Below are 24,222 nucleotides of genomic sequence, written 5' to 3' on the forward strand. Positions count from 1 at the left end.
TGCCCTGATTTTTTTTTTTTTTTTTTTTTCCAGCTCATGCCGCGGTGCCGGAATCAGTTTCACCCGATCGGACATGCTCACCTCATCTGAGTGTAAAATAAAATAGAGACACTGAGACGAAAGAAATGTTCCACAGCCACGTCTCGCGTTCCTGGACATGCTTGGCTGACCACGGCCCGTGCTCTTGCAGTTTCCACTCCGCCCCCTGTCTAGCTTCTTCGGTCCTTTTACTTGCAAATTTCACCAGAGAGACCTTTTCTGTAAATTTCGCCATCTTGTTTTGCATCGAAAAGTGCACAGTAGCGCCAAGACATAATTAAATTTGTCTTTAGATGAGATTTTGAGTTACCTGTGACAGAAGATGTAGACTGCTGTGATAAAGTAACGGAGAAATTCTGACATGTAGTTATTTCAACGTGCTAACCGTTTATTCATAGTTTCTTTCATTTTTAAATTAATTTATTTCTTATTTTCATTCTTTGTATTCTGATCGTTTTCCGGCTCCTCTATCCTATGATGCCCTCTTCGCTACTCTCCCCACCTCCTACTAATAAACGCCACCAGTATCAATAAAATTACTAACGAAATGCATTTATCATTTAAACTCTAAAAGTCTCCGGTGTTCGCAGAAATATTTTCACCAACCACAAATATTAACAGTTCCTAACACGGGTTACCCGTCTAAATGTATAATTACGCGTTTTGTTTACAAGCTCATAGGAGTAATGGTTCTGGAAGCGAGACTTGTGATGACTCATACAGTCAAGATTGTTCATACATGACTTCTGTTGGTATATTTTAACTTATCCTTAACCACTTCAGATCTACCAGCAGAGGAATATGTTTATCCTTCTAATACTTCTGTTTCATTAAATCATTGACCAGTGAGGTTAAGAAAATATAATTGTTTAAAAAAATTATTGGCTACATTTTCCTTAAAAACGATGTCGTATACCACACACTGAGAAGCAAGGAGAGCAAATTATAAAAATGGAGTTGAGTAATATACTGACTCCACACACTGAAGAGCCAAACAAACTGGTACACCTGCCTAATATCATGTAGGGCCCCCACGAGCACGCAGAAGTGCCGCAACACGACGTGGCATAGATTCGACTAATGTCTGAAGTAGTGCAGCAGGAAATTGACACCACGAATCCTGCAGGGTTTCATGAAAAGAGAATCAGTACATAGAAATTACTTAATTACATCATTGTTCTTGGAAAAATAGCTATACTTTCATGTAGAGGACATTCTGTGCATTCCAAGATAGCGACGGTATGACATCTTAATGGAGATCGCAAAAATACCTTTATTTAATCAGCTGTTGAGTTTAGAGGCTTCACAGTACGTATGAATGGCATCGGGTTTGCTCACGTTGAAATAAAAAAAATCTCTGCTGTGGTGTATTTTATGAAGTGCTGGGGTGAGTGATCGTCCTTCGCTTCGAAAACTGCTTCTTCAGAAACTGGTGCACGTGGCACGGGCCCAAACACTTCAGTATGGTGCCAAGGAGGATTGCTTCGCCGATGTGGCAGGAGTAGTTGTGGATCCGTCACGTCTGAGTCGACGTCAGACGACAAAACTACACATCCGGTGTCAATAAGCGGGACAGAGGTGCATCACCCTCGGCATCGCTTGACATTACGTCAAGTTCTGATAGATTACTATCAAAGCCGAAGGGTTTCTTAAACCCGTAACGCATCTGAGCTTCTGATACGAAGGAAAATTTTTAACTACTTTATCTTCAATCAAGTCATTAGACTTTTATTATTATTATTATTCAAAATACATAAAATTGCCAAGACTTAATCACGCATTACTGCTGAATATGTACAAGCTGAAAAAAATGTTTTTACGAGGTACAAATCCACGCACACGTGAAACTCGGGCAGCAAAATACTGAAAAATGTTATCTTGATGCTACAAGGGGAGTAATATTCCATTAAGAGTCTGTTGATAATAAAACATCATCGGTTCAAGATGGTTAGGACGTGAATAAATGAATAAAAACGCCCATTTACAGAATCTCGATATCGTTTTGCGGTTCTTCCACTGCGGACTTTAGGAAAACGATAACTACTTCAAAAATTGGTCATCATTGCGCTGAAACTTGCTGTGGTAGATCATGATGCATCGCAGAAGGTGAGAAAACTATTGGCATGTGTATCTTTGGCTTACACGGGTTCTGTACGCAGGCAAATGTTACCAGTTTCGTGTGTCCTATACGAGACGCGGGACGTGAAGAGATTAAACATATCGTGCTGACGAACAGTAATCACTCCCCGAACTCTCAAAACGAGCAACTATCGATTCTGAGGAGTTCAGCGAGATGACAGTACTCTTACAAAGTTTCAACATTTTTTTCTCAAAAACAGGTGTATTAGTCATACACAAATGTAATGTGTTGACATGGGAAAATTAGAAACCAGAACCCAAGCATTAAATATACCAAAAGAAAGTGAATGTTGGTTTTCCTATTTGTGAAGAGTCTCATTTAGAAGAATTTAAAAGCGTTGTGAGGCAGGTAGACGGGAAGAAGTGGAGCAGCAGAAAGAGAGTGGGTGCCATTGTGGCAGCCGGGCCGGCTCTTTGTGGGCCTCGCTGGTTGGGCACCGGCCAGGGAGATAGAGCGCCCTCAGCAGCTGCTGCTAATGGATCCCTCCCTTCACCTCGCGATGGTGGGTGCTGGCGACATTAAAGGAGACATTACTTCCACGCTGGTACCGGTAACGCACGGGCTCTGTTCTGCAGATATCCTTACCACTGGTGCTTTGGCAGCGTCTACATATAGAGCCCCTGCTCTTAGGAGCGTCCTGCTTCATAACGTTAAGCCCATCTTACCAGAGCGACTGTCTGGTCAAGATCGACTGCTCGAGGTGGGTTTGTGTCACGCACCAGCGTGTAAGAGTCGATTCAGACACTCCACAAAGCATTTTAAATGGCTGAATTCACACAGGCCATCAACCACACGGGACGTCATTCTGGCGTTTTCTCAGCACGAAGTTTCTGTCGATGTTTTGGAGACAGTGTCATCGACATATATCTTCATACTCTACAAACCACTGTCAAGGGCATAACACAGGATACTTCCCACTGTACCAGTTATTAGGCCTTTTCCCCGTTCCATTCACGTATGGAGCGCAGGAAGAATGAATGTATAACTGCCTCCGTGCGTGCTGTAATTAATCTTACGTTGTCCTCACGATCACTACGGGAAAGGTACGTAAGGAATTGTAATATATTCCAAGAGTCATCATTTAAAGCTGGTTGCTGACTCCATCTCCATCTGCGAGTTCAACTCCTTCACCATTTTGTGACACTCTCCCACTGGTCAAACAAACCTGTGGCCTTCATCCTTCCCTTCACTGTATACATTTAACGTTTCCTGTTAGTCTTGCTTGGTACGGATCCCGCACATTTGAGGAGTACAGTTATCCTAGGATAGGTCGCTCGAGTGATCTGTAAGCAATCTCCTTTGCAGATTGATAGCGATTCTCTAGTACTCTATCGATGAACTGCAGTCTGTCGTCTGCTTTACAGACGACTGAGCCTTTGTGAATGTTCCATTTCGCATGAGCTGACCGATTCCAAACGTGGCTCATTGATGTTGTAGGATATTAAATTTAAATTTAGCAGTTCTGAAAATTTAAAGCAAGTTGTCAGTTTTTGCACCATTTTGAAATATTATCAAGATATTACTGAATATTTGTGCAGTTTTTTCAGACAGCGATTCATTCTCGATAATTGCATCAAATGAGAAAAGTCTGAGGCTACTATTAATGTCTGCAGTGTTACAAATACAGGATGTACATAAAATCTGAGAACACTTTCAATTATTTATTGCACAAGAACCAAACACTGTACAGATATCATACATATGTCATTTTGAAGAGAAACCCTGAAAGCTTTTTTCATGTATACCACCACATCGTAGTATGGTAATTTGCCGATAGTCAGCGCTAATCGCAAACATGGCGAGTTCAGGTGCGGAGCGAGCTCTTTGTGTGTTGGAGTTCGACAAAAACAAGTGTCGTACAGCTGTTCAACGGATGTTTAGAACCAAGTTCGGTAAGAAGCCACCAACAAGGAAGGCCATTTACCACTGGCACAACAAATTCGTTACGGCGGGTTGTTTATGCACGACAAAGAGAAGTGGAGGTCCCAGTGAGACTGAAGTCTATGTGGAACGAGTACGAAGACATTCATAAGGAGTCCAAAGAAATCGGTGCGTCGTACATCCCGTGAACTTGAAATCTCCGTTCATCTTTCAGCAGGATGGAGCTCCACACCATTTTCATCGCGAAGTTCGTGGGTACCTGGAAACGGATCACCAGATCTCACGCCGAGTGACTTTTTTCTGTGGGGACACATTGAAGATCTGGTGTATGAACCGCCTCTACCACGTGATGTAGCAGAGCTCCGAGAGAGAATACGGGAAGCGACTGCAACAGTCGACGATGCCCTGCTGGAACGGGTATGGCAAGAATTCGATTACCGTATTGACGTCTGCCAGGTCACTCCTGGTTTGGATATCGAATGTTTGTAAAAAGAATTTCAGAGTTTCTCTTCAAAATGTAATATGCATGACATCTGTACAATGTTCAGTTCTTGTGCAATAAATAATTGAAAGTATCCCTGGACTTTATGTATATAACACGAACATCAGGAGTCCCAATAAACTTCCTTGTGGCACACTCAGTTACTTCTGCAGCTGTCGACCATTCTCCATCCAAGTTAACACGCTGCGTCCACCATACCCAGAAGTTCTCAATCCAGTCACAAATTTCTCTTGGTACCCCACACTATCTGCTTTTACTTTGGTACTTTGTTTGTCCTTGCCTCGTCCATGGGTGTCTTGACAATAGCTTTGGTTTCGCTAACAGCCCTTCCATATGGCCAGAATTTCTTTGGATTTTGTGAGAGATCCTTCTTTAATGTTCGGCTTTAGCAGTCGTTTATGGCTGACCCATTGTCCTCCTGAAAGCCAAATGTGCTTCATTCAACATCTGTATGTAGCCCTGTACTTTGGTTTACACCTATTATGCTGGAGTCGCTATTTCCTTTGAACACTTTTTGTAGTGATTGTATGCCATGGAGGGTCCTATAATAGACTGTTCAGCTAGTGCATGGTCAAATATTCTTCTAAATCTGAGCAGAATTTCTTCTGCGTGCTCCTCTCTAGAGACAAATTTCAGTGTTCGTTATGAGATAAGATACTACTGCTTCCTTTATCTAGTTCACTGAACATATAAATCCTTCTACTTTTCTTAGTTAGTCTTCGTATTTTGGAAACATTGTTGCTACAACTGCTTGGATATTTTCAAAGAGATCAGGTTTGTTTGTTGCTGTTACATCGAATAAACGCTCTACAACAAACTTAAAAAAAAGAAAAGGAACGGAATGGATAAGGCGAAACGTCTTACGTGTTGTCTCCTAAATACTATTAGATGTGTTCCTTTGTGTTTATTTTCTCTCGCGAATAAAAGACTATTTTGAAATGTCTGGGCAAGACTTGTCCTATTGTTTCAATGGTTAGCAGTTCACCTTACGTATTTTGCCAAGAACATCGTTTACGAAGTTTTGCCATTTCTAGTTTCTTCATTCTTGAAACTATATTCCTACTTTTTGTATAACGGATCTCATAATCTCACCCTCGCCATTCGGTAGTGGGCTAAACGAAGTGACGTTGGCTTCACGACCTGTCTAGTGTGAACACACCACCACCTTACAATAAAGTCACCTGCCGGTCCGGTAAGAATCCGCCTTATCTTGCATATAAGCCTGAAGAACGCCTTCTGAATTTAATATTGCGAGATTGTGACCCTAGAAAACCCGGAATGCAGTAAAATCTCAGGAGCGACATTTACTCCGCTCCGTTTGCCACGAAGGCCGCAAATTGGCGTGCGATACGTAGCACCTGGCCGACTGAATAGTGCCGCAGCGCCCCTGTGGGATAGGCAACCAGCCTAGTGCTTCCGCGTCACAGGAAGCAGAAGGCGTTGGGGATCCAGGAAATCTCGGCAGTCCCGTGTTTTCCTTATTTACGGGAGATACCGGCTCTCGACGTCGTGTTGCCCGTTAAGTCACTACCCATTGTTTAAAACGCTGTCACCTTCTGGACTAGGGTTTGCTCATGCTTTATGCCGTTTCACGACCCGTCTATCACTGACGTCAGACCTATTGTTAAAAGAAGTTGTATTAGCTATTGTGATACTGGTGGAAGCGACATTCAGCATGAAAGCGGGCAGACACATTCCACATATCATCACACACTGCTGGAGTCCACGGTCTCTTCCAAAAAATAACATTGGTATTGCTGCTTTTATTCGGTCCTTGGTCAATGCGATCTCCCTCAGCAATATCTGAAAATTACCTTATTTTGGTCCTTGTATCTTTATAAGATAAGGTCTACATGGAGCAGTTACTGCACCTCTTCGAGAATGCCCGATAAGCATGAGACCTTGCTGGGGACATTCCGGTGGTAGCAAAGTAGCTCAAGTATTCAGAGGTTTAGCCTTCTGTGACTGCGTGTCATTCACTTAGCGGATAAGTGCGTTCTTCAGATAAGAGGAAGATCTGTACCTGGAAGAAACCCTACGACCACATCATAAAAAGTGCATCAGAATCAGAGCATCAAGTTAAATGCAACCATTTCTCTCAAGTCTGAATGGAGAGCAAGAAAATCTAGCGGAATCTTTGCAAAAATAAATGTAGCGGGACTTTGGTTTGAGAAATACTATCAGAACTAGTAACTATCGTGTTCTACAGAGGTTTGGGGGAAAAAAACTTTCACCTCATGCTCGGGTTGGTAAGCTGCGAAGTAAACAGTGATATACATTTTGGGTTAAGCATGGGTACGTCAGGTAATTGTGCCCCACTATTCAGAGTTATATTCAACAGTTAGTTTTTATTACTTATCCAGCTTGCTTGGGAGACTCTGCTCCGTAATCGGGCAGCTATTCCTGTTATTAAGCCTCCGAAGAGTGGCATTCAGATTAAAAGTCTCGTGCAGAACATCCATTGCTCACAGTCCCTGCAGGAAAATTGCCAAGAAAAGCACAAAAACTTTCAGTAGTGGGGCAAAGACTGGAAACAGATTTTCTCAGCAAGATAACGCACCCTCATACGCGTTAATCCAAGAGAGCAAATATTGTTGGTTTACACTGTCTCAAATGAATCAGTCACACAGCCATAAATATCTTTGGGGTATTCATTCCGACTGCAGAAGAGAGCCGCGGCCGTGGCCGAGCGGTTCTAGGCGCTTCAGTCTGGAACCGCGCGACCTTCACGGTCGCAGGTTCGAATCCTACGTCGGGCATGGATGTGTGTGAAGTCCTTAGGTTAGTTAGGTTTAAGTAGTTCTAAGTTCTAGGGTTCTAGGGGACCGATGACCTCAGATATTAAGTCCCATAGTGCTCAGAGTCATTTGAACCATTTTTTTGCAGAAGAGAGAAATATGCTTTACTACTTACAAGCATGCAGCAACTTTCACTATCGGTAATAAACATCAAAAGTAATATCGAAATGTAAGTTCGAACATGGCATCTTCTTTATCCCTAGGTGAGCATAACTTAGAATACAGCCACCATTAAATTTATAGCGAGTAAGAGAACGGTAAGTGCGCTCGAAGTAAAAACTAAAAATAGGACAAATTCAAAATATATCTCAGGAAACCAAGTAATCAGAGTGCTCGTACTCACTACGCAAATTTGAACGTCTTAATTACACAACCTGAATTTTTTGTCAAAGGAGAACAGAAAAAACTGTCACACACATAGGTATGCACTGGTCTGCAAAACGTAAGGACGACAGTAGCTTTGGAATGACGTATCACTGCCAAGTAATGTAGCTCGATAAAACTTGAACCATACGTAGAAAGAACATGCATGTAGACAATATAGCTCTCCACCGAATCCCATACGTACTCAAACGGATTTAAGTTAGGAGAATGGGCAGGCCAGTCCATTCGCCGAATTTCCTCTCGTTCCAAGAGTTGCTCCATCTGCATAGTTCGATGTGGTCGCGTACTGTCATCTATAAAAATAGTCTGAGCCAAATGCACTCCTGAGAAGACGCACGTCGGGAAGTAGTACACTGCCACAACATTAACCAATGAGTGTACCGTGTTCAAAGATTTGGAGATCAGCACGCTCATTCAACATTATACCTCCTCATATCTTAATACCCGAACCATCTAAACGATCATGTTCGACAATGCTAGCGGATGCTTTACGTGTTCCCATCTCTCGCCATATGAGGGTACGTCTAGAACTGCTGCTCAGACTGTATCCGCTGTCATCCGAGAAGAGCACGCTACCTCACTCCTCGTTGATCTAGTCCCTATGATCTTGGCACCATCGCAACGGTACCGATGTTTGGGTGTCAAACAAACACAATGTACTGATCGCCTGGCAAAGAGACCACCCCTCCCCCGTCCCCCAAGCAGTCACCGTGCCACTAAGGAGCATGAGATGGCGTGCCTTACATTCCTATTAAATGTGGCTACAATTACACTCGCTGTTTGACGCGGGACTCCTTTTGCCTGTTGCACAATGTAGCAGTCATGCGCTGCTGTTGTGAATGTGGGTGACCTCCACATCAGACTCCTGTGCTAAACTCGTTTCCCGATGATTCTCACTCGTGTGAAGTCATCTGATTGTTGTCTACGGGCTTTGTTGTTATGACGAACGCCACCACAGTGCACCGTGACTGCTCACTGATTGAAACACACTGTCTTTCCCCGTTCGTGTTGCGGGGCCAGCTCCATTTGGCGCTATAGTCACGCTTACCTCTCGTCACGTGACTTCCAACTTTTTTTGGACGGCTGGGAGACCTCTGGCAATATTGTCCTGTACTTCCATTATTTCCATCGATTAGTTAATAAGCTATGTTACTCATACTTAAGTGTGATACGAACTACGAAAACCCTTCAGGTCAGCATAAACAGCTCTTAGTGAAAAGATAAATCCGAAACCCACAATTTATTCTAATAGATTCTAGGATTTTTTTATCACAATAGTCTGTATGTGTGAAAAATACTAAGTGGCACGATGGTTTGGTATCAGCTTTAAACTGCAAGTTCTTCTATAACTGGCTGGCTAATTCAGTTAGAAAATCACAGGATAGTAACGGTATACCACCTCCCTTTGGAACTATGTCCAGTAATGTACTTTGGTGTTGAAGCCCACTTGGGATTGCAGACAATGATAGCAAGTTCGTTACTGAGGCAGTTATCTCTGTTGTTAATCTCTTTAAGTTTTGTAACTTTGAATGGTATTCAGTTCGTAAAACTAAATTTTTCCTAAAATTAACGTGTTATTTACTTTTGGGATTTTTAAACTCAGTTTTCTGCAAAATACAAGATGTTTCTTTTTTTTTTTGTTACCCAAACCTGTTTCGACAGCTGTGTGTCATCTTCTGTGGTTTTCAATTTATACCTGTAAAAATGTTATACAAAGTTCGTTCTGTTTTAGCTCTAAAAATTATAACGCGTGAGTGTGTTTACAGTTTTGTTTCGACTGCTCTCATGAAATACCATTCGTTTTGAAAGTGGATTTTTACAGGTCGGCCTGCGTTTATACCTTTTTAGGGTTTGACAACTGCTCACTTGCAAAGCAGTCGAAAAAACACCTGACATGTGCCACTGGATAACGGCCTTGGGAGTCGAAACAGGACTTGGTTTTTAAAGTAAAAAGAAAACTGCAACAGCCGCTGGCATTTTATTCAAAAATATTTCTACAGTTGCCGAACCTGCGTCGATACGCTCCACGTGCTCGACAAGAAATTTGCACTTCATTCTTATATGGTATTAAAAGTTTTCAAGTAAAAAAAAAAACGTAATTTTGTAGTAAACTTAGGTCGCGATACTCATGGAGAGACGCTATTTTTTTTATCGCCCCTAACTTGTTCATCATTTTGTTTTTGTCCAGCGGCGCACAAATTCTGAATATCTCGAGCGAGTTTTCATTGTGCGTTTGAAGGGACAGAAATTACTTTGTATGTGTGTGTATGTGTGTGTGTGTGTGTGTGTGTGTGTGTGTGTGTGTTGCCCTGCAAATGAAAGCATTTCCCGTTTAATTAAATCATTTATTCAAAACATTGCTTCTCTACCCCAGACGGAGGACAGAATTTCGCACAAGTTCGCGAAACGCTTAACTACTCGTACTTCTGCACTGTGGTCAGATGTTGCAAAATCTTTCGACTAACTTTGTCGGGAGCGTGGACGAATTGCATTTTTTTAGTCAGGTTTCCTGCCGCCTTCGTTATTGGAGAAGACAGAGAAACCAACATTACCACCCAATAATTTCCCTCTACGAAGAAGACGTACGAGCTATCACTGTGAAGCATGGACCAGGTCACACAATTGAAACCGTGGCTACAAAAAAACTCTAGGTCTACAAGGTTTTCAACTAATTAAGCAAATAATAACCTGGGTAATTGCACAGGGAGTGATAAAGACTTTTCTCGATGGGGAGATTGTGTTCTAGATGCTAAACAACATATTTTAACTGTGGTGACAAAGTTTCGTCGTGATACATTTCTTCCATTTGTGAACTGACTACCAAGTTACTTTTAGAATATCAGAGCAATTATTGCTCAGAAGAAAACGTGTACACCATAAAATGTGGTCTCAGTTACGAAAATAAAACAGCAAAAAACATTTCATAATCCTATGTTTAAAAATGCAGCAACTAACCCATATCAGCCACTCACTATAAATTTCTGTTGGATAGATTTTCCATGCTTTACGAAAAATGCCAATCTACTACGTGTCAGGGTTGTTTTACAAAAGGGCCCCTTTGTCTGCGCAGTACCTTTGACGCACCAGGTGTCGCTGTTAGTACTCTGCCTGTCCTTCTGTTAGCTTTCTCAAACTACTGAAATAGATGTTACAGTTTTACAGCTCGACAAACAGCAACCTCGAAACAATATTTGTGCGCTCGCAACTCTCGTAACTGCGTGCACAGGTGGCAGTCCGTTTCTGCACTTATCTTCATAGCGGAAAACGTGTGTTCGCCATTACGACTCTTCTGCGTGTTAACATATGATCCGAAAATAGACGAGAATGCCGCCGCAACGTAGCTTACGTGCAAATTTCTTCAGACAACTACATTATTTTGAGCCACCAACGTAAATCGCAGTTTACTGCGAACTCTGGTGGAATCAAAAAGTACTCTTAGTGATAAACATCTTACGTTTCCTGGTCATACCTTCGACGATCTGCATTATGTTCTGTCACGAAACTCCAAGAAACACTGTTCTTGTGCAGCTGCGATATCAAGGAAATTTAATGAACTTAATAAACGTAGTCAGTGGGCCTCATCGATCAAAATCATAGGTCTCGAGACTATAGAACAACTCTCGAAGTGGGAGTCGCGAGTTCTAGTCCCGGCTGTGAAAACGACACTTTTGGGTCTGTGTCTACCAGTTGTATGTCTTTTAGTTGTACGAGGCAGCTTAAAAAGAGCCCAAAACTGGAAATAGAGGGTCTATGTAAGACTAGCATAGTATAGTTCTGAATGAAAACATGTTTAAGAACACTATCGGGAATGTTATTTTTCACATGCTGGACTTGATCAACATGGCTGTTATTCAATTAAGAATAGTTTATAGAGAACGCAACCTGCAACGAACACTTAAAAATCTTTATTTTGCTGTCATGACCGCTTTTGGGCTATAATGCCCATTTTCAGATGGCCACACTTCCTTCAACACAGTATCATAGTGTCCAATAACATTTCGTCCTCACCAGTACCGCATAAGAACATTTGCAAAGCTAGCCTCCCTTTATCTGCAATGTTTATGACTTTTCTAAAGGATAAAAAAACATGCTGATATGTTACAGTTGCTTACATATGAATTGGGTGACTTGTGTGCACTTACCTTTGCCTTAGCGAACGCCGTAACACCTCATTTTTCTTCTTATATGTTTCTGGGAGAATGTACACATACATCGCACAAAAAACCGTGGCACGTAATCACTTCACAAATTGCCCAAGTCAGTTGTAGCTTTGGACATCTGCTTTTATATTTAATATTTTTGTTTACAATGTAAAGATTACCCACTAAGCAAAGTTAGCACTATTTCCCAACAAGCAAAGATTTCAACTACCCGCCCGGGTAGCCGCGCGCGTCAAACCACCGCTTCAGGACTGGGAAGTTGTCACGGCCCATGGTCGAATCTGCCCGGCGGACTGACGATGAGGTCGGTGTACCGGCCAGCCTGGATGTGGTTTTTAGGCGGTTTCCCACATTCCAGTAGGTGAATACCGGGCTGGTACCCAAGTCTCGCCCCAATTACACGATTCGCAAGCATTTAGAAAACTTTCGCTCACTTTTACTTGAAAAATCCAACACGTAGATAGCTGGGGCACACCACACACACATTCCGTCCCGCGGAAGGGAAGGGGTGGGGGCGGTAAAGGGGTGCTGGTCGAAAGGTATCAGGCCACCCTTTAAATTAACTAGTTACACAGTTCGCAAATATTTATAAAACTTTCGCTTGTGACGACTCTTCTCTTAAATTTATTCTGGTTCTGACTGCTGTTCATTGCTGAATTAATGTACCCGGGTTCGATTCCCGGCGGGGTCAGGGATTTTCTCTGCCTCGTGATGATTGGGTGTTGTGTGATGTCCTTAGGTTAGTTAGGTTTAAGTAATTCGAAGTTGTAGGGGACTGATGACCATAGATGTTAAGTCCCATAGTGCTCAGAGCCATTTGAACCATTTTTGAATTAATGTAAGCGTATGTTGTAAATGTAATCCGAAAGCAAAGTGTTGTTCAAAGTCATGTGCATTATTTATGCGATCCATCCACAACTTAATTTCAAAAATATTGTGAGCCAAGTGGCATACGTTCAAAAAATGGTTCAAATGGCTCTGAGCACTATGGGACTTAACAGCTGAGGTCATCAGCCCCCTAGAACTTAGAACTACTTAAACCTAACTAACCTAAGGACATCACACACATCCATGCCCGAGGCAGGATTTGAACCTGCGACCATAGCGGTCGCGCGGTTCCAGACAAGCGCCTAGAACCGCTCGGGCACCTCGGCCGGCTGGCATATGTTAGACGAGGTTTTTGTGAGACAGTTCTGAATCGGCTTCACCGGCATTTTACGTACCCATTGTGTATCCGAAAAAGCAATCTGCTATTTTCGACATTAGGTTAAAGTAGTTCGATGATTTTCCTGATAGGCGACACGGTCAGATATTTTCAGTGACCTTATTCAAATCCCACAAGCCGAAATCACAAGGAACTTTGGCTTGGAGTAGACCTATTTTATGAAAGACATTTATTAACACAGATTACGAAATGTTTTATCTGTTTAGCATATCATACGAAATAAAATGTTCTTGATAACAATTTATGAATCAGACACAGCACGATCACATTCCAGTTTTGTGTAGCATTTCATTGTTAGAGTTAAACAGAAGTAATCATAATTTTCCACCACGTACAGTATTTAAGCGTGAGAAGCAAAATTTAAAATTTATTTATTTATTTATTTTGTTTAGTTAGACGCTCAATTTCACATGCATAACACTACATGCAGACAGTTTGGGTACACACATTCCGTCCCGCGGAAACAGTGGCAACAGGAACAGCATACTGCCACCCCTTAACCATGCCAAATCAGCACATAACCATGCCGACCTTGCACTATTATCTAATGTAAGCAAAGAGTACGTCTAGGAGGCAGAAATGTTAACAACAACAGAAAGAATACGTCATCTACAAAGATGGGCTTATTATTTAAGGACTGCAAGACGTCTTACAGAGAATTTTTTCTTTATTACCGAAGGAGTAACTGACAGTGGAATTTTGACAAAACACGATAGGGTCATCAGAGTGCATATTCTAAGTTGTGCATATATGTACAGATCACTGGACAAACTTTACAGTTAAGTAATGTAACGTAGCCTTTTAAAATGAAATATATGAAATGATGAAGTGTTTTTTTTAATGTTAATTGTTGGAGAGGTGGGACACATCACAATGACAACAGCAGAAGTACTATAATAATAGGGGCAGAGAGGTGCAGAATTTTATGTCAATGATAAAATCGGCACCCCTACTGCGTCGAATAGTATTACGTTACGTGAGATGCTCAAATTATTGTGACAGTCAGGCGCTGAAGTTATCGCTGGAAAGCGGGAAAGCTTGGTGATGCAGGACCGTACTAGCATTAAATTACAATGTAACATCCTGGCAGATTAAAACTGTGTGCTCGACCGAGACTCGAACTCGGGACCTTTGCCTTTCGCGGGCAAGTGCTCTACCATCTGAGCTACCGAAGCACGACTCACGCCCGGTCCCCACAGCTTTACTTCTGCCAGTATCTCGTCTCCTACCTTCCAAACTTTACAGAAGCTCTCCTGCGAACCTTGCAGGACTAGCACTCCTGAAAGAAAGCAGGAGAGCTTCTGTAAAGTTTGGAAGGTAGGAGACGAGATACTGGCAGAAGTAAAGCTGTGGGGACCGGGCGTCAGTCGTGCTTCGGTAGCTCAGATGGTAGAGCACTTGCCCGCGAAAGGCAAAGGTCCCGAGTTCGAGTCTCGGTCGGGCACACAGTCTTAATCTGCCAGGAAGTTTCATATCAGCGCACACTCCGCTGCAGAGTGAAAATCTCATTCTGGATACAATGTAACAAATGGCTGTCATAATAATAGCATTGCGATTCGGACTTCGTAAAAAAGTAAAATTAGACTGCTGGCTCGATTTGTGAAAAGGTACGTTCGACAGAGCGATGATGGCGCGCGATCGTTGCGTCACCCAGCCACCCAGTTCCAACGGCCTAATTAACTGGAAACGTATAAATAGTTCACAGTTACTAGAACAGGATCATGATAATTATGAATACGAATGAAACAAAGATAATTTCCAATTGTAAAGGTGTATTACAAAATCAAATACAGAACCTCTTTCTGTGCACGTCCATTCGAAAGAGCAAACAAGGAGCAAAAATCCAGAGTTCAAACAAGATTAAGTCGCACATCAGTTTTATTGGAAAACAGATTATTCACGAATTTTACATTGCTTTTATGCTGTATGCTAATGTGGTGCTCTCTGGAGGACAATTACATCCTTGGCTTTAAATAAAGACTCGTTACAGTAAGTACCTGAGGGTGTTACAGCATATAAAAGGGGCAGTAATATATTTGCTCACTATGAGAATTCAGATTTAATTGGCTTGAGTCTGATGTGAAAACAGTGTACATTTACGTAAGTGCAGTTACAACAGTTCATAGGAGGCTTGAAAGTTAATGTTTGGCCATAGATTCTTAGAATTACATAAGAACAGTGTGTTGATTTTGGTCCCCCTCCTATGGTAGAATTTAGTTAGAACAGGAGCCATAGTGACCATTAATTCTAATAAAGCGATTCTTTGTGAGAGCTCTGACTGGAGGGAGTCCATTGTTGGGCTAACAGCTCGAGGATGATATGCACAAGTTGTTACTAACTGAGAACGTATTGAAGTGATGCAAACTCTATACTAAAAAGACTAGTACCTCTCTGCCCTACGTAATGAAACCCTATATTTAACACTCAACTCTAAAACTGCGATTATAGTTCATCAGCTTTAGAATACTACAGAACAAACGGAAATTCGTGCCCGACCGGGACGCGAACCCGAATTTCCCGCATATCGCGAGCGGTCACCTTAACCGCTTCGGCTATCCGAGCACCCCTCCAGGAACGGCCCAAATCTGACATTAAGACGGCCAGTCGCGAAAGCGTGAAACCCGGGTTCGTGTCCCGGGTCGGCGCAAATCTTCATTTGTTCTGAAATATTCTACAGCTTATTCGGAACTGCACGTCTAAGCATATTCAGATACACCCGGCGTAAAGTTCGGATATCCATGGCAGCAACTCCATGGCTAATGTCGTCTTTCGGTCCCTGTATTGTGTGTGGTTTTGTTTCTTCAGGTGTCCTCGCAGGAAATAACCACATGTTGTTGGATGCGGCGAACGTGGTGGCCACAAATGTTTGCTGACAGTTCGTTCCTCAGTGAAGACATCATGGACTCGTTCGAGCGATACCTTAGATGTGTGGCATGTTGCCCTATCTTGCTGGAAGAAGCAGTATTGTCTTTCATATTCAGTGAATTGAGCACAGAATATATCAAAAATTGCCATATATGCAGCCGTGTTGAGGGTAGTGTCAAAAACTATAGGCCCTATGACGCGCGTTGCCTGTTACACCGCACCAAACGCTGATTTTTTTCCATTATGGGGTGGTTTCTGGCACATAATATTAGGGTTCTCCGTTGCCCAGTACCTCGTGTCCTGTAAATTCACGTGACCGGAAAGATGAAATCATGCTTCTTCACTCTTTCTGTAACGGGAAGGGTCTAACAAACCATCGTTGAGGTTATTCAAAAACCATGCCCAGTAATCTATACGTTTCTGACTATCTTCCTCCTGTAATTGCTGCACAACCGCCACACGACATGGCTTCAAATTAAGACTCTTCAATATCCACTGACAAAGTCCTCCTCCTTAAATGCGCCTGTTGGGCCAATTTACTTGTAAACTTTATATATGCTCATCTTCTTCTGTGCAGATGCACAAACAGTGCATCCTCTTACGGGAATCGGCAGTAAAGCCGCGAGTAATGTGTATAATGGGCAGGGCACTATGAATATAGTGCGAGACAATAAGTTGCGTATGTGGGTCTCACGGGAGGCGTGCCAGAGATAGGCCCCTGCAGACACACTATCCTTTGTGTCCTCGGTGGCTCAGGTGGACGTCAGCACGGTAGCTCAGCGTGGTCGGTCAGAGGGTTGGCTGCCCTCTGTAATAAAAAAAAAAAACTGAAGTCAACGGCTCAACACTGAACTTGAACGGGTGTCCTGGCGCATCCGCACCGAACAAATGCTATGAACAACATCGAACAAAATGAGAAAAAAATAAAAAAGTGGTTCCCTTATAAAAAAAAAAGTTTGATAGAGCGTCTGCCATGTAAGCAGGAAATCCCGGGTTCGAGTCCCGGTCGGGGCACAAATTTTCAACTGCCCCCGTTGACTTATATCAACGCCTGTATGCAGCTGGGGGTATTCATGTCATTGTAATTGCATGTAAACTTGTTTGGGCTCTGAACAATCCCTCTTCGAATGTCTGTAATACCATCTGGTATGCAAACTGAAGGAATTGTTTGTCGTTTCCAGTTTTGCACAGTCCCGTAGGTGCGCCAGTTTTTATACTGACTGTGTTGCTCCCTTTGCTGGTAGTCTTTTGTCCGAATTATTGACCCCTGAGAATTTCGCGAGTTTCTTTTATCGAACCTGTTTTCACAGCTGCTCCCATAATTTCAATTCTTTCGTCTATCGAGAAAGTCAGTTTGCAGAGCCGGCCGAAGTGGCCGTGCGGTTAAAGGCGCTGCAGTCCGGAACCGCAAGACCGCTACGGTCGCAGGTTCGAATCCTGCCTCGGGCATGGATGTTTGTGATGTCCTTAGGTTAGTTAGGTTTAACTAGTTCTAAGTTCTAGGGGACTAATGACCTCAGAAGTTAAGTCCCATAGTGCTCAGAGCCATTTTTTTTTTTCAGTTTGCAGAGCGCAAAGAGAAACGTGTAACTTCACTGATAACATAAACTGAAATGCTGACAGAAGAAAGTTAACAATTATTGCGTAAAACTGTCTATTGTTGTAACTGTTTGCTTTATTTCAGAAGTCGGAAGACTGCATTCGCATTCAAAGGGGAAGCGGGTTACTTTTAACTGCGCCATTCTGTGTAATCGCAGTTCGCGAGTTCATTCTTAGTTGAATACGGCTGTTGATCGTCAACGCAGTGTCTCCCAATGCATTTCACTATATTTAACAGACTGATAATTACTGTATTCTGTTTACGTAGCTGATGGCAGTGGGTTTGTGTTTTTCGTGTTTCAGTGGTGCTGACGTTCGTCAACTGCTGGGACGTGAAGTGGGCGACGCGCGTGCAGGACGTGTTCACGTACGCCAAGCTCCTGGCGCTGTTCGTCATCATAGCCGCCGGCGGCTACCAACTCTGCCTAGGTGAGTACCTTCTGTAATGTACAGCTGCGATGCACCGCACAGAAGCTCTTGCAACATGGTTCCGCAGCCTGTATGGGCTGTCGAAAGCCGGCCGCGGTGGCCGTGCGGTTCTAGGCGCTTCAGTCCGGAACCGCAGGACTACTACGGTCGCAGGTTCGAATCCTGCCTCGGGCATGAATGTGTGTGATGTCCTTAGTTTAGTTAGGTTTAAGTAGTTCTAAGTTCTAGGGGACTGATGACCTCAGATGTTAAGTCCCATATTGCTCAGAGCCATTTGAACCATTTTTTGGCTGTCGAAAGGGCGTCGATCTCCACTTCAGGCTGTAGAAGTATTTATAATATTCCAATTACGGCGTTACGCCACTTTCAAGCATCTACAAGCATGTGACACAACGTATCAGTGAAATATAGTAGAGACAACAGTAGTATGACCAATAGACAAGGAAATGTGTTGACATAAATGTGCTAATAAATATTCTATACCATATCACGGTGGAGTTGTAAGCAACCAAACTTTATAGGATTGTGTACTGCTTTATAGCCTGTTAATAAATCATAAGCACATTAGTCATAGAGTGGACCATTTTAATCCATCATGAGGAATAAGTCGGGATAGAGATGAGATACAGCAAAATGATTTAGATAAAAGCTGTAAGTGGCAAAGAGGGTCACGCATTGCTACCAATAGCCGTGACATTGAACGTGATTTTCGAAGTAATTTGGAGGTTAAAATAATATTTTAAACTGAGAACCCTGATATTTGATTCAAAGTTTGAAGGGAGCTAAACATTTTACTTATAAAATGATACATTATTCAAGGTAATAGTTGGTTCAATGAAGGTCAAATAAGCAAATATGTTTTTAGTTCTGGTAGGGATTAGATCGGAAAAGAGAAGGGATACAGCAAAATAGAATGTTAGATGGCTGGAAGGGGCCAAAGGGGTCATGTAGCTCTACCAGTAACCATGATTTAAAGGTATTTATCGAAGGTCATTCGAAGGTTGAGTTTGGTTTCATGGAAACCCCTATCTGTGACGTCGGATTTGGAAAGAGCAAAAATAAATACATCACAGCTTATAAATGTTACTGTGACATTTACAAGACAGAACAAACATAAATAAAACGTAGATTGTGTGGATTTACAAGTCGTTGAATGAGTCCCCTCGCCTCTCATTGCTCGGGATGCACCTTCCAATTTGTATGTAACATTGTGTTTACGTTGTACCTCTCGTCTGTTCTAAGTTAATCCCTACCAGAACTAAAAACATATTTGCGTATTTGACCTTCATTGAACTAGCCATGACCTTGAATAATGTATTCTATTATACGTAAAATTTGCTAGCCTTTTGAAATCTTGAATCAAATGTTAGGGTTCCCATTAAAAAAAAATTACTTTAACCTCCAAATTACTTGCAAAACCACGTTCAAGATTACGGCCGTTGGCAGCAATACGTGACCCTTTTTGTCACATACAACTTTTATCTAAAATATTTTGCTGTATTTTATTTCTCTCCCGATTTATACCACAATATGGATTAAAATGATCAAACCTGGATAATAGGGATAACAATAGTATGAGCAATGGAATCGGAAATGCGTAAACATGAACGTATTGATAAATATTCTATGCTGTGTCACGGTACAGTTACAAGCTAGAAGTAATGATAAACTCGTAGGGTTGTGTACTACTTTACAGCCTGTTATTAAGTCGTAAGTACACTACTTGTATATGTCATTCCTCAAACTGCATGTGAGCGTGAAGGGTGTCATGGCAGAGAGTAAAAATGGTGGCAACAGCTGCGACTCCTGTTAAGAGCACCATAATACCTAAACTTGTGCTGTTCAGATGGAGAGTGAAATAGAACTGTGGAAAAAGTAATGTAGGTTACCGTGGGGCAAAGATCATTACTACAGTACAGGTGTCCAAAACTGTGTACTGCATCAGTGTGAGTAAAAGACATTAGTTTTTAAGATTCCGTACCTCAATAGGTAAAAACGAAACCCTTATAGGATCGTTTCGTTGCCTGTCCGTCTGTTTGTCTGCCTGCCTAACAGACTGTTAAAATCCCTTTTTCTCAAGTACGGATAGACGTATCAAGCTGAAATTTGTCACGCACTGAGGTTTATGGTCCCTGGGCCACGTAATAAAAGTAAGCTTCAAAAAAGCCATCAAAAAATAAGGCCATTAATGACACATATTTTGATACTCGCAAATTCACTCATCTAAAACCTATAGATTACTTTCCGTTGGCCGAGAATCATGAAATTTGATAAGAAGCAAGGTTTCACAGTACAACCAAAACAAAAATTCGAAAATTGTAAATTTGTATTTATATCATGTCATGTCATGTGACATCACGTCATCCGACGTCAAACATGATATTAAAACAGTCTCGAAAGTCTTGGAATCCACGGAGTCGATGTCGTGCCAGTATCAAAGTCGATAACAGGCAGAGATGTTAGTGTGTCTCGATTCCTAGACTGTATGAACTGTCTATGTACATAATTAAGTTTGAACAGAACCCTCAGCGCGCGGATCCTACTCGCACCTGATTTATATATAAATTGTGTGTGTGTCACTATGAAGTGCGTCAGTGCATAATCGTTTCTTTTAAGAAGACAGACTCATCGTGTCAGCCTTATTTACGTACAGCGATTGAACGAAAATGGAAATACTGCGAGAAATGAATGTTCGAACATCAATGCACATGCTGACCAAGCCTGCAGGTTGCGCTGTTTTATTTGACAATAAACGGTACTTGTGCAGCTCCGTCAGACGTTGCAAGTGTTGGTAGTAGTCAAAACAGTGTTCTGTGTAGTTGTGAACGCATTATGTCGGAGTTAAGTGAATTCGAACGTGGGCAAATTGTTTGTGCTCATGGTTGGGTGCTTCCGTAACCAAAGTTTTGTTGGTGTTTCAAGAGGCACCGTATCGAATATTTTTACAGCATACAGGGAAAGCGGAATTAATCTCTACGTCGCAACACAGAAGAGAGTGTGTGCTGAATGACCGTGAGAGACCATCATTGTCGGGAAAAATATGGGTACTGCAGCTGCAGAACTGAAGAGTCACACTTGCGAACACTGTCAACACCAAAACATGAAGGGAGCTCCATAAGCAGGGAACTGCAGACGAGCTGTATTCCAGAACCACTCATCGTAATGCAAATGTGCGTAACGTGAAAATGTGGTGCCGGAGCCATAAACCTGGTCAATGGAGCAATGGAAGAATGTCATCTGGTCGAATAAGTATTGTTTCACACTGTTTCACTCTTGTTGCCGTTTGCGTTATCCTGGGAGTCCAGTAATGATTTGGGCAGCCGTGTCGTGGGTACTGTGCAGAGTCGCGTTAGTTCCAAGGATTATGTGATCATTTTGCTCATCAGGTCCATCTCGTGATACAATATCGTTCCCCGGTGGTGGTAGCGTGGTCAAAGACGACAGAGCTCCTCCTCTTCATACAGGACTGGTTTTGTAAGCGTGAGGATGTATTTTTACATCTCCCCTGGCCACCACAGTCACCAGATCTCACTTTTATTGAACCTTCGTGGTCTTCTTTGGGGAGAAGGGTGCATGGTCGCTATCCTCCTCCATCGCCGTTACCTGAATTTGTCACTATTTTGCAGGAAGAATGGTAAAAAAGTCCCTTGTCCCTTGAACACCATACGGGGCCTGTACTTACCCTTTGCGAGACGACTGGAAGCTGTTTTGATGCCAACGGATTTTCTACACCGTATTAGTCATGGTAGTGTTTTGTGTTTCTATTTTAACGCCCAACCTCTGTATTTCAAGTGCATAACTGGACAGGATTATTAGTCATCTATATAAAAGGGCATTGAAACGAGAACATTGTCAAACCAGTGTTTAAGCATGAATTCATTCAACGTATTATAAACACATTACTTGCTGCAATAATTCTTGTCGAATTCGTGTCAGACTGGACATTGTTTCCAGTGTGCGTGCACAGGGCGTGATATTTGTAGAGTGAATTCTTACTTAAACACCTGATTTGGCATAATGACCTCGTTGCAGTGATATGCTACGTCGTTTTATACAGAGTCTGAAGAATCATGTCTGACTACGCACGTGAAACATGTACAACGTGTCGAAAGATGACCGTGCGCTCTAAAAAGGAATGAGTATGCATTGACTCACTTCATAGCGAGCTTAGTTAAGAATTTAACTGTTACAAGAAAACTGAGAACAAAATGTATCCTTGATGTTGATGTTGACATTTAGATAATTTGTGAGCCACGAAATGCGATGTTTTAAATGAGGTCAATAGGGGAAAGAATCTCTTTTCTAAGAGAGCGATTTTTCTACAATCTTAATCATTTAGAGAAAGCTCTGTTGCATAGCATTTTTGAAGACATTGATCTATCTTGGATTTTTTTACTCCACCATTACAAGTTAAGAAATCTCATTTCCGAATATTTGTTTTTCTTCCTACTTCAGTTTATGCCCTGGTTTGATTCTCCTAAATATAAGCGGCGATGTCAACTTTTGTAGGGGAATTAAATTGGAAGCATTTAGGCGCACGTTATACCTTTTCTACAAAAACGCGAAAAGCATTGAACGTAAATTTAGTATGCACATATAATATCATGCAAATACGTGACGATAATAGCGTTCCAACGAAAGACTCAGTTCGGGTCAAACTGTAGCAGTAAAATAGTGACAGTCGCCAAAAAAGATTTCTCTGTTGGTCCATTACGGCCCGGGAACATCGGCTGGTACGTTCTTTTCAATCCAATAAACTTTTCCAACAGTCGTGCATTTTAAGATATTTTATTTTATTTTATTTTGAAACCTACCAGTTTCGGCAATTCATTTTGCCATCTTCAGGCCCCAAACGCTTTTTTCGAATCAACAGACTTATCGTATAGCGCCATAAAACTGGATATCGTGAATTCCAATCGTTGTGCAGCTGATTCATACGAAAGCGTGACAGTAAAGATTTTGTCACAACGTTTTGCTGCCCTCGACAGTTGCGATAGCTAAGCTCAAATTAAGTTTCGTAGTAAACTGACGGATCACTTCGCAGAGTTTACAAGTTTACGAGGTGACTGTCATTCAGGTTTCTCTGAATTTATCATTATCTGATATTCTGTTCTAAAGATCTCGTCAAACGACATCCATATTGACGCCAATAGTGCCCCATCTCTCTAGTCTTCCTTCTTCCACTATATTATTATTTTGTTGTTAATTTTCTAGTCTTCTCTGCTACTTCTGTCTCTCTTCTTCTTCTTCTTCTTCTTCCTAGTCTTCTTCTTCCTCCATTCCTCATTTGGTAACTTGTCTAGATGACAGGAACTATACTGAGAGAGGTGGTGCAGTAATTGAAGCACTGGGATCACATTTGCGATTACTGGAGTTGAAATCCTCGTATAGCTAACCAGATTCATCTTACCTGTGGTCTCAAATTTTGAAAAGGACACGTCTGATTTACTTCCACATCGTTGTCCAATCTTAGCTTGTCCTCCATTTCTAAAGAAGTCGTCGTCGACGATATGTTAAACTCACTGCTTGCCATGACAGAGCATAGTGTGTCGATGACAGTAAATGAAAATTAGATTTTGTAGTGCCGTTAAAGGGTGCAAAACAAACTTGAATTTATGCTTTTGCATGTGCCTGTGTCTAAATAATTTGCACTGTACTGCACTTATTATTCATGTCTCGAAATCAAAGTTATATGTGTCGTTGTACTTGTGTTGTACTGTACTTATAACCTTAATTTCGAGACACGAGTGATATATGACACTGTACAGGTTGTTGGTCCCGCCTGTTAAAATGTAGCTTCAACACCGTGGTAGAAAGTGAACGGTAGGAATAAAGAATACACACTATAAATTCAGCAGACCCGCCTCCATACCGAGGTCTGTAACGCACGCCTGTGCCGTGGTGGTCAACTCTGATGTATGCCGGTTCGTATCCTGTATCACGGTCGCGCTCTCGCTTCCCGAGCACGGGGTCCCGGGTTCGATTCCTGGCGGGGAAAGGGATTTTCACCTGCCTCGAGATGACTGGGTGTTTGTGTTGTCCTCATCGTTTCATCATCATCGTTCATGAAGGTGGCGCGTTCGGACTGAGCAAAGGTTGGGAATTTGTATGGGCGCTGATAACCGCGCAGTTGAGCGCCCCACAATCCGAAACATCATCGTATCCTGTACTGGAAAATTTTGACTACCAGTATTTGTCAG

The 24,222-nt window shown here is 42.1% G+C and overlaps 1 protein-coding gene across 1 annotated transcript in view; it reads left to right on the forward strand.

Annotated features, from left to right (window-relative positions):
* The window catches only part of LOC124789980 (large neutral amino acids transporter small subunit 1), a 361,571-nt gene that overhangs the window by 272,140 nt on the left and 65,209 nt on the right, over positions 1 to 24,222 (forward strand). The window contains exon 3 of the mRNA XM_047257523.1: positions 17,897 to 18,022. Within this exon, the coding sequence (XP_047113479.1) occupies positions 17,897 to 18,022 (126 nt within the window). The remainder of the gene's footprint in view (positions 1 to 17,896; positions 18,023 to 24,222) is intronic.

This window comes from Schistocerca piceifrons, chromosome 3 (genome assembly GCF_021461385.2).
Source record: "Schistocerca piceifrons isolate TAMUIC-IGC-003096 chromosome 3, iqSchPice1.1, whole genome shotgun sequence".
Lineage (NCBI taxonomy): Eukaryota > Metazoa > Arthropoda > Insecta > Orthoptera > Acrididae > Schistocerca > Schistocerca piceifrons.